General features: G+C 37.0%; 1 protein-coding gene across 1 annotated transcript; it reads right to left on the bottom strand.

The window, feature by feature from the left end:
* Positions 1-3,176: 3,176 nt before the first annotated feature.
* LOC6036526 (40S ribosomal protein S9) lies at positions 3,177-9,053 on the bottom strand. The gene is made up of 4 exons (XM_001846516.2): positions 8,958-9,053; positions 8,525-8,755; positions 7,986-8,172; positions 3,177-3,440 (listed from the first exon to the last, which is right to left on the bottom strand). The coding sequence occupies exons 2-4, from the start codon at positions 8,745-8,747 to the stop codon at positions 3,263-3,265; spliced, it is 588 nt and encodes a 195-aa protein (XP_001846568.1). The 5' UTR covers positions 8,748-8,755; positions 8,958-9,053; the 3' UTR covers positions 3,177-3,262.
* Positions 9,054-11,577: the final 2,524 nt, after the last annotated feature.

The raw sequence follows: 11,577 nt of genomic DNA, 5'->3' as shown, positions 1-11,577 counted from the left end.
AGCAACTGCGGGCATAAGAGATCAAGATGGCGAAATGATTTTTCACTTGGTGAGAGGGTCGAATTCGGAATGGGAAATACTCGACCAAACAACGTGAGAGTGGGTTGCTTAAATAACCAAAAGGCGAAGATGCGTGTTGAACAAACTATTCCGGGTAAGAGCAACTCGCATTGGCGAAGAATGGGAACTTTTCTGTCGGCGTTAGAATGTGTGGTTTGTGATAAATCGTGCTTGCCATTTCATTAGGGCACAAAACTTTTGTAAACAAGAGTGTATCCCTCTCACACCTTATGCAAACTGTCATTTTGAGTGAAAGGGATACACTATTGTTTACAAAAGTTTTGTGCCCTTTTGAAATGTTAGGCTCCAAATGTCTATCGACATTCTCATACATTGAATCTTTACGCAAACATAAGAAATCTACTTTGTGCAACAAGGTGGCCCAAAAGCTTCAACAAGCCTATCCCAACGTATTTGTGAAGCCCAGGAAGTTCGTAGCCGATGTGTTCGGATATAAGTGTAACACCGCAGATGTTGTTGATATTTTCCTGTCGACGAATATGATGACGGGAAAGACGACTTCATCAAAAACTCTTCTGTGTTCGACGGACAGGTCGAATCATCATCGAAGCAACAAGTGTTGGAACCATTTTCTCGTTCAGGAATCCCGGATTACAATTTCTTCGAATCGACCAGGAAGTTAGTCGAAATCAATTTGACAAAGATCTAGACGCGGTTTTTGACCATGAGTAACATTGCAGAACAAGCCCGTGTCCTGAGAAAATGCCTACAGAGAGTGCTTATTCCCCATAATCATTAATGTTTGTTTTGCGCAAAAACGCAGAAACGGTGGCCAAGGATGTGGTGCACGCAGTGTGTGGCTTTCTGCAACTCAGAAAAACATCATTGATCGACTATTTGATCACTACAATCTGCACAGCTCAGAATCCTTGTCAGAATCGGACGGAACATTTCACCGAAAGGAAGGTTATGCCGTATTTAGTGAGGCGGCGAGTCAGTTCGTCCAGGAAGAAATGCCGCAAAAAGGTCGTCGAAAGCAGCGAGTTGGAGGACTTTGACGAGGAGCTGCAGTCGAGGACAAGAATGGGAACGAATGCAACGTGGCCAAAGGACGGAGAACGAGGACGCTCCGTCGGAGATGAAGGAACTACGCGAGAAGTTGAACAAATTGCGGTAACAAATGCCCGATATTGAACGGCAGAAGCGCCAGTGGGTCGAAAAGCTCAAGGAGAAAGGAGTCAGTTGGAGAATGGTTGAGAACGCGGACGAGGACTACCTGGACCGCACCGGGAACATCGACCAGCGACTTGTTTGTTTCAATAGTTGAACTAAAATATGAGGAAGAAGGGGTTATAAGTGTCTGAAATCCTACATGTTTTGAACCGAAAATATTCTCAGGTAATCGTGTGTTCCGAAATTCTGTAATTCTGTAATTCTGTAATTTCGGAATACATTCGTCCGGCTTCAGCTGAAGATTCATGCTGTCCCATGTTGCATGTTCGAGTGTAGACCTACGGAAAACCTTGCCGCGAGGAGAGGTGAGTGAGAAGTACACGAACCACCTACGACATAATTCCTCGGGCGGCCCAGGTCAACTCGAAGTTACCCCAGGCACCCCAGTGCAGGACACATTGGGGGTAGAAAGCGGATAGATATTTCAGTGAATACAATAATTATGACAATACAGTTTCATATAATCCCTATTCCTTGATCTTACCTTTGACACTATCAAACCTAGCAATATTACTATTGCATCTTACCATTCCCTTTTGATAGTGTCAACTTCAAACCTTCATCCATTGTGCAATTAACACATAATTTCCGCTATATTCTTCATGCGGAATCGTCGTCTACTTTCTTCGCCTTATTATCACTGAACCACGGCGCGATATTGTTCTCACATTTTTTGAGCTTCAACGACCGATTGTTATTCACGCACTTATAAAAATACTTGTTCTGTTTCGCGGCTTTGTGAACAATACACGTGTGTTGGCTTATACAATGACTTTTTTGGTCATCGTATGCTCGCAAGGTACATGAAAGAGAAAAAGAGAAAAAAAAAAAAATGGGATAAGTACAATGTAAAATAAAATCGAACATTGAATAACAGACTAACACATAAAGAAAGAATAAAGAAACCTTATTTTGCAACTAGACAGAACTACCAACTTGTAACGAGAAGTTTACAAGATAACAACTGAAGTTGTGAAATATGGGAAAGGACAAACAAACTAGAATAGTTAATATATATAATAAAACAGATTGAACGTACCTTTAATCATATTAATAACAGTTATGCCCAAATTTCTTACCAATTTTTTTTTTCAACTGTTACATTTCTACAATAATGTATTGCGATTCCAAGTTTGAAGAATAGAGTAGTTAAAGTTTGTGAGGTAAGGGACAAGTTATAGCAATAGCAAAATAAATAGATGGATAGATTTACTAAATTTTATCTTAAAATAATAGGAAAAATCTAGCCTGATTTGAAAATAGCCAATGCACCAATTGCAAACATACAACATTTCACGCTCACACCATATGGAGTAAGTGTGATAAACTATATGTCGACATTCGGCGCATCACCTTTTTCAAAAAACAGGAAATGATAGAAGGAAGGCTCCATTATGTAGAGCGGAAGGCTTCTGCAACACTTAGAACTCAGAATAGGCATCCTCTGAAATAAGAGAGAAAGACAAATATTAAAATTGTGGTATTATCACTAAATCCTATCATCCTTTCACCCCCCAAGACATGGTCTATCCTTCGTGCCTTCGTGTCTTGGGTGATGGCGAATTCTACCTTCTTCAATGATCTTCGGACCACCTCCAACTAGAATTCACAACAGGACCTCCCTCGGCTCCAGTTTACAACATGACAGCGACGAGAACACAGCCGAATGGGAGTTGACAGTATTAAATGCATGCTATACCCTTTGCTTTGCTGGATACTTACTAATAGCAAAGAGCGAGAGTCCTGCGACTCTCAGCAATCATGAATACTGCCCATTTGCCACTCTCAGGTAATCGTGTGTTCCGAAATAACCGAATTAAAGAAAAAACGATTTTATCAAACAAGATGCACGACAAGATCAAAAGCAATTTGCGAAGGGAATTTCAGACATCAATTCGAAACATTCGAAGAAAAAAATAACATTTCTTATACTTTGCACAGCAGTTTTATTCCTTTTTCATCTCTTATCCATTAAAGACCAGCCCGAACCGGAAGGGGGGCGTGAAGCTTAATCTTCCTCCTCCTCCTCGGCAGCGCCGCCGCCGCTCGAGCCCTTCTTCATGTTCTTCCTCTTGACGCGTCCCGGACGGCCACCGCCGAAGGGCGACTTGAGCGAGAAGTCGATGTGCTTCTGCGAGTCCAGACGGACGATGAACGACGGAATGTTCACGACCTGCTTGCGGACACTGTTGTGAAAATAGAAAGAAAAGAAAAAAGAATTAGTAAAAACTCAACTTGTTAGGATTTGAGAACAAAATTTGATAGTGTGAATAACAAAGATTGTTCTTTATTTTTCGGCCCGTTTCCTGCTACGTGGACAAGCGAGGAAAGGTTCCTAATAAAGACACTTTACTATTCCCCTTCGTTATGTGGTTTACGAGCAGTTACCATTGCTCTTCTGGCACCCTTGATCGGTACGGTGGAACCGGTAAGAGCGTGGCCCAGGGGTTAACAAAAAAAACACAGTTTGAACCAAAATTTCGCAATCAAATGTTTCGATATTTTTCGGCCCATTTCTCTTCATCTGGTTAGAAGCAGAAAGGTTCCTAATACGAACAGAGTTTACTCTTCCCCGACGTTTTGTTAAAACGTGAGCAGTTACCATTGCTCTATTGGCACCCGATGCCGGCAAGAAAGGTTGTGCCGACTCCGAGCGTGGCCGCGGGGGTCTCAAAATACGTATTCCACTCGTGGAAAGGGGCTTCCCGTTTGTTTTCCGTTTGTCAAAATGTTTCACATTTTTCGGCCCATTTCTCCTCATCTTGATTAGAAGCAGAAAGGTTCCTAATGCGAAGCGCTTTACTCTTCCCCAACGTTTTGAATAAACGTGAGCAGTTACCATTGCTCTATTGGCACCCGGAACGCCGAAGGGTTGTGGACGGATCCGGGCGTGGCCGTGGGGTTATTAGGTGTGGAAGCACCTTTCCAGGAGTAGAATTACCAAGTTTTGTCAAAAAGTTTTTTTTTGTATCACATTTTTCGGCCCGTTTCTCCTCATCTTGGTTAGAGGTAGAAAGGTTCCTAATGCGATTCTTTACAGTTTACTGTTCCCCAACGTTTGAATTACGCGAGCAGTTACCATTGCTCTTCTGGCACTCGGATTCGACAGGGTGGTACGTCGAACCAAGCGTGGCCGTGGGGTTAGAAAAAAAATAATGTTTAGTTTAGATTCCTTAGGCAAACTTAAGGAGCTATTAGACTATGGCAAACAAACTCGAACTTGTTTGTGTTTGACAGTTTGTCAAATGCGCAAACTTGTTTGCGGCATACTCGCAAACAAAGCCAAATGTATACAGGCTGACGTTTCTGCAAACAAATGCAGGTAAACTGTCAAAAAGTTTGTTTTTTTTTCGTAGCCAAATCAGTAATGGTTTAAATCACATACAGCTTTTTAGGATCAACTCGGATCGCTTTACACTCTTGAACAAAATTTTACAGCGTTAAATTTCACATTAGTATATCTCACTCTTGACCAAATTTTCACCATCTTCCGAAAAAAAAAAATAATCAAAAAAAATAATCGATTTTTTTAAATTCACAAACAAATCTTCAGTTTTTAACCCCTAAACATTAACCGATTTGTCTCAAAATTGGCACAGATGCTGAATTTTGCTTAAGGAATTGAGTCAGAGGGTGTCCTATAACCTACGAATTTTCAAAATTTCCCTTCATTTGGAGCCTAACATTTCAAAAGGGCACATAACTTCCGTAAACAATAGTGTATCCCTTTCATTAAAATTACAATTAACATAAGGTGTGAAAAGGACACACTCTTGTTTACAAAAGTTATGTGCCCTAATGAAATGGCAAGCACAATTTGTCTTGACACCCTAAATCCCATTTTCAAATTTCCGACTTTTCCAAAACCTCAAATATGAATTTCTAACCCAAAATGGATTGCAATACGACAATTGTTCATAAAAGGTTAACATCAACAATAATAAAATCAAATAAATTTAATAAAAACAATAAAACCTAAAAAAAACAAAATATTACGTTTCATTTTTAAATTACCAATCCAAATTTTAGTTCTATTTGTTGAGTTAAATTTCTTATTCTTAACTTTTTTAAAGAAAGGATTAACATCAGGACAGCGTAATTCTTTCCAGATGTTTAAAAATTTAATGAAATATTTGTTATTATCAGTTTTCCCTTTTTAGTGGATTTTGGAATTAAATTCCAAAAATCAATGTTCAATAACCAAAATTCATGTACTGTCCGGACCAAATTGGGTCCTAAAATGAAGCTTAGATTGCTGATATTATTGTTTACAACGATAAAGCTTATTTTTCTGAGTACAATGACGCTTTGTACGACCACAAAGAGTTTAAAATGGATTTTTAAATCAATTTTGAAAAATTAACCTCGCGGTCCTTCTTGAGAGAAAAGCTCCTACTTGACAGCTCGTTCCAAGGGGACCATAGTTGATCCATCGAAAAAATGTTGTCCTGTCAAATTTTTTTTTTTGCATTAAAATGAAAAAAAATGATCAGAAATGATTTTTAATCGTGTTTTTTACCGTTGTACATAAAAATTGACACAGGGCTTTAGTACCCAATTGTTCGAAGGACATGGACAAAAATTCAGCTTGGAAAATCGAATAAAAAAATGTTGTCTTAAGTATGACCCTTTAATTACTCTAAAGTGATTTAATCTAATCTAACACAAACGCAGCCAGTCCGATGAAAGCATATTGGAAATTCTTGTGATTAGATTACGGCCCAAACACTTTTCTTGTCAAACGTTTTAAAGCGGCCAGCCCTACTGCGTTGTGTTTCAGAGAGGATTCTGTCACATTTCACAGAATCTACAAGGGAGGAAGGATGCGTGGACATACCGTTAGTTACTCTAAAGTGATTTAAAATTATTAAGTTGGCGGTGATAAAACAGTGAAAAACTAAGTATGTTGCAATTTAATAGGCAATCAACTATTCAAATTTGGCTGAAATGGGGTCGCAGAACTCGAATTTGTTGTTAAATAAAATAAAAAAAAAATGTTTTTTTCATTATTCGATTATCCGAAGTCGAGTCTGAATTGTAGTTCATAAAAAAAACATTTTTGCAATTCCGTCGTGAAACTACTAACTTTTCCTGTCATTCTCGAACGACTAAACAGTTTATTTTTTTCTACCAAAATAACAGAATCGAATAAAAACACTTTACAAAACAAATGCTCAAAAGTTCTAGCACTTGTTTTGAAAATAAATACTTTTCAGCATTGTTTTGACTTAAACGGTGGATTGACTAAATACATGGACATTTGGCTCATAATTCCATTAATAAACTACTATTTTATAGCAATGAATAAATCTTAGTTAAATAAGAAAATATGTTTTACCTCTCATTTAAAAAAAAATTTTTTTGAAGAGAACAATTATTTGAACATATCTCGGGTTTGTTTTCAAAAGGTCGTAAGCGCCAGTTGTCTAAAATTGAGTTTTCGACATGGTTGCAATGCACTACTAACAATCTACTCGGGCAGAATTTTCAAAAAAATAAATTTAAATTAATTTAAATTTAAAAGTCACATACGTCCGTAGTAATGCGAGGTCGTAAGTACTGATAATTTTAAACATGTAAAAAATGCAAAAAAAAATAATTCACTTGACATGGCTACCATAGCTTATAGTCAAAGCAATGATTTTGACTTAAAATATGCCCTTGAAACCCTGTTACATATTAATAAGAATTAAAATAATGGTCGAAAACTTGTTCATCGTTTTTCTCCACTTAAGGGGTTCGGCTCTTATAACGTTTTGAAAGCTAACCCGAGAAATATATCATTCAAAATGCATTTCCCAAACACGGACGTAAACTTCAAGTACCTAGTTACTACACAATGCAACATTTTGAAAGTCATTTATTTCAGTGGATATCAAATTCTATAAGAATATGAATTCCGGTACACCGTGTTTCGGGAACCCAGTTCTTACAGAATTTGAAATCAACAGAAAAAATTTACTTTCAAACTGTAGAGTAGTCGAGATTGAAATAGATAAGAAAGAACCAAAGCCGAAGCCTAATTGAGATGACGTTGAATGCCATGTACTGAAGGATCCAAAGATCTGCTAAGTTTTAAGAGTGGAGCAGATGCTGGAGAGAGCTCATTCAAAAAATGTCTGTCCATCGCTTGGAAGGAATATCTGATGACACCGTCGTCGGGAAAACATTCTTTTTTTCTTTCCACTGTGACTTAAAAATGACCAGTTTTGAAGAAAGTATCCGAATTCGTGGTGATGAAAGAGTTTAAGCTGGGTACTTGACATTCACGTCGGTGTTAGAGAAGTGCTGACTATTACGGATTTAGCACCCAATAAGAAACCTCTCAAATCTCCCAAAAATTACGCTAGTCAAAATGAGTTTGTTACCTCTTTCGCACGTCGATCCAATCCAAGTCGTTGAAGCTCCCTTCGGAGGGGACACGCAGCTTATCCTCGTGAGTCCGTTCTCATACTCGAGAGAGAGTTTGATGGAGAAGAACGTTCAAGTTCTTTGCGATTGGACGGGCACACTCATTCGAATGGTCACAATCACGGTGTGAGGCGTTAAGTACCCGGTCAGGAACGACCCGGCACCTAAGTGGCACTCACGATCATTTGCTTCGGCACGAGGCCTTGGCAAAATCTCTCTAGAGAACTGAGTAAGAGGAGAGAGGCGGTGAGCTTCTTGGAACTTGGAAGAGCTGAAAGGGGGCTGTTTTGAAGGAAGGGCAAACGGGAACTCATAATTACCGGATGTGACGCTGGCGGATCAGAACGCGGGCGTGATGGTAGGACTTGGCCAGTCCCAGCTTGAACACCTGGGTCTGCAGGCGACGCTCCAAGAAATCGTCGATCTTCAGGCCGAGCACGTAATCGAGCTTCATGCGGGACTCGTCCAGCACTCCGATGCGGACCAGACGACGCAGTAGGGCGTTACCTACGAGGGAAGAGGGGGACACGGTCATTAATCTGGTCTTGACACTTAAGGAATCTACTTTGTAATTGACTCAAGTCAGTAGATTAAAGTTACTTTTCAACAAGAACAGTTCTGCCAAGAGGTGTCAGAATAAGGTGGTAACTAAAGAAATTTCATCACGAGCACTAACTTCCGGTGGAACCAAAAATCGTGCTTTCCATTTCATTAGGGCACAAAACTTTTGTAAACAAGAGTGTATCCCTCTCACACCTTATGCAAACTGTCATTTGAGTGAAAGGGATACACTATTGTTTACAAAAGTTTTGTGCCCTTTTGAAATGTTTGGCTCCAAATGTTCCGACCGACAACTCACCCTGGAACAGACGCTTCTCGTCCTTCTCCTCGAGGGTCAGCAGCTCACGGGCCGCCTTCCGGATCTTGGCCAGCGTGTACTTGACGCGCCAGACCTCGCGCTTGTTGCGCAGACCGTACTGGCCGATGATCTTCAACTCCGCATCGAGGCGCGGCTTTTCGAACGGACGACGGGGCGTCACGTAGGTCTTGGAGAAGACCGACGGAATGCGGTGGTTTACCATGGTTTAGCCTGCAAAGAACCGGAAGAGAAGAAACAAGATGGAGTTAGAAGAAACGTGGTGAAAATTTTAAATGTATAAAATAAGTATTAAAATCATCTTATATCTCAATGCATTCACTGAATTTCACTTCCCCACAACTAATCAAAGCTAATTAAAATCGAATATCCTCAAATTTAAACAACTTTTATCACTAAATTCACCAAACTGTACCTGAGCAGTCCGCTGGTGCGTGTTGCTTTGTCGAAACCAGACAAGAAAAGAGATCGGCCAAGCCGACGGCGGAAGTGAGCTTGACTGCGCGGTACGAACGCGGGTGAAGCAAAATGAAGCGGCGCTGCAAAGTTGAAATCAATTGGGATTAGGGATGACGAGGGGTCGGGCGATGCGATGGGGGAGAAGATACGAGTAACATAATATGTTTTTAAATAATTGGGTACTAAAGCCCTATGTCAATTTTTATGTACAACGGTAAAAAACACGATCAAAAACCATTTCTGATCACTTTTTTTCATTTCAATGCAAAACAATTTTTTTTGACAAGACAACATTTTTTCGATGGATCAACTATGGTCCCCTTTGGAACGAGCTGTCAAGTAGGAGCTTTTCTGTCAAGAAGGACCGCGAGGTTAATTTTTCAAAATTGATTTAAAAATCTATTTTAAACTCTTTGTGGTCGTACAAAGGGTCATTGTACTCAGAAAAATAAACTTTATCGCTGTAAACAATAATATCCAGAGTTTTTTTTGAAAAGGACCAATAAACTATTGTCTTTCATATGTTTATAGGACCTAATCAAAAAAAACTCTAGATATCAGCAATCTAAGTTTCATTTTAGGACCCAATTTTCAAATTTAAGTTTTTTTTTATATATTTCCTAGTATATTTCTTATACAGTTATTTTTATAATATATACAATATAATTTTATTTTGAATTTCTTAACTTTTGTATTTTTAACGTTAAAGTTTTTGAGCAACAGACAAGGCAACAGACTTTTTTAAGTCTATTTTTTAAGTTTTAGTATTTTTTTTAAAATCCGTATTCACATTTTTTAGTGTTTGAGCTTTGTTTAATAGGGTCCTTAAACCCTATGTAGATTTGTATGTACAATGGTAAAAAACGCGATTGAAAACTATTTAAAATCACTTTTTTATATTATTTTAATGCAAAAAATAAAATTGACATGACAACACGATTAGGATGATTTTGAAAATCTAACTTTTCAGGAATATTTTTGTGAATTTTTTCGTCTTCTAGAAAGTTGTTGGGCTTGCCAATTCAAGCAACTTTGTCGAAGACACCAACAATTTATCTCATAATCTACGCCTTCTACGACCAAATTTATAAAAAGCCTCTGAGAAAACCTTCAAAAATCATTTTTTTCAAAGTGGCAATTCAGGGTTAAGTTTGAGAGAAAAGTGATATTCGGGGCACTTTTAGAGCTTTGAAAAACGAACATTTTTATCTTTTGACTTGTCAATTTGGACTTAAGGGTCAAAAGTTACAGCCATTTTACGGTAAAAAAGATGCACATTTAAAACCCAAATATCTCGAAAAGGCGCAAGCCATATTTTAAGCGCCAGGTTACATTTGAAAGGAGAGATGTAGCGGATCTAGCACTATAAATCTCAGGGGTGTTTTTCTTTAAACTCGAGATATTCAATTCAATTCAATTGGTGTTTATTAGAATTTAACTGTTCTGCACCAGGATGTTACATTTGCAATTCAGAGATTTGGAGAACCTTTCAACTGAGATCAATTCATTAGCCTTTGCAGGGAGGATACATATTTCTAAGTTTAGATTTTGCTAACTGGGTGTTCTTTTAGGGAAAATAAATTTTGAGAAAAAACCCTAGATCTATGTTAAACTCGAGATATCTTCAATTGAAAAAGTCTAATTTTCAAGGGAAAACCATATGGACCACCCTTACGAAATTCGAATATTGTCAAGAAGGAACTTTTTGTCAAGAAGAGCCGTGATTTTTTTTTAAATAATTTTAAATCCTTTGCGGTTGTACAAAGGGTCATTGAACTTAGAAAAATAAACTGTATCGTTATGAACAATAATATCACAAATTTAAGCTTAATTTTTGGACCCAATTTCTGTTTCTCTGACCTTTTTATTTTTCTAGTTATTTTTAAAGTTTGAATTTTAAAGTTACAAACTATATTTTTCTATATTTTAAAAGTTTTGAACTTTAGATTTGAATTCTTTGATTTTTTGGGTTTTATTTAATTCAAAACAACACTTTTTTTGTAAATTTTCAAGTTTTAATTTTAGAATTCAAATTTTCAGTTTTTTTTAATTTAAATAGACACTTAGTCTTATTTCAAAAATAAAAAATCTTTTGAATTTGTAAATAGAAATCTTTCGAAATTTTAATACAAGAATTGCTGAATTTGTCTTTTTTTTGCTTAAGAATTTTTTAATTAAATATTTTTGATTTTTTGAGTTAATGCATTTTATTTTTTTTTATTACAAAATTGAATTTTTTTTTGAAATTAATATTTAGTTAAAATTTTAATTTTTTAATTTTTTTAGTGTTTTTTTGATTTATAAATTGATGAATTTTTGTGTTGTAGTATTTTTGTATTTTCAAACCGAGTTTCAAACTATTTTAATTTCTAAATTAGACTGTTTTTAATTTCCTTTTTTTATTTTGATTTGATTTGAATATCCTAATTTTTAAAATCTGTATTTTACAAATTTCGTGTTTTATAAATTGAAATTTCTAAAAAGTTTTAATTTCGAACATTATGAATTTTAGAGTTTTTTTTTAAGTTTTAAGATTTTTTGAATGTCTGAATTTGAATTTTGTTTAAATTTATTAT

This window comes from Culex quinquefasciatus, chromosome 3 (assembly GCF_015732765.1).
Source record: "Culex quinquefasciatus strain JHB chromosome 3, VPISU_Cqui_1.0_pri_paternal, whole genome shotgun sequence".
NCBI lineage: Eukaryota > Metazoa > Arthropoda > Insecta > Diptera > Culicidae > Culex > Culex quinquefasciatus.
The sequence above is the reverse complement of the archived record's forward strand: the minus strand, read 5'-3'. Positions and strand labels throughout refer to the sequence as shown.

What these genes read in the sequence shown, in the direction of transcription:
- LOC6036526 (XM_001846516.2), bottom strand. Translation starts at nt 8,747, where the DNA reads ATGGTAAACCACCGCATTCCGTCGGTCTTCTCCAAGACCTACGTGACG. An exon ending in CGAGAAGCGTCTGTTCCAGG is followed by an intron (nt 8,173 to 8,524) that starts GTGAGTTGTCGG and finishes CTTCCCTCGTAG; the next exon opens with GTAACGCCCTACTGCGTCGT. An exon ending in ATCCGCCAGCGTCACATCCG is followed by an intron (nt 3,441 to 7,985) that starts GTAATTATGAGT and finishes TTTTCACAACAG; the next exon opens with TGTCCGCAAGCAGGTCGTGA.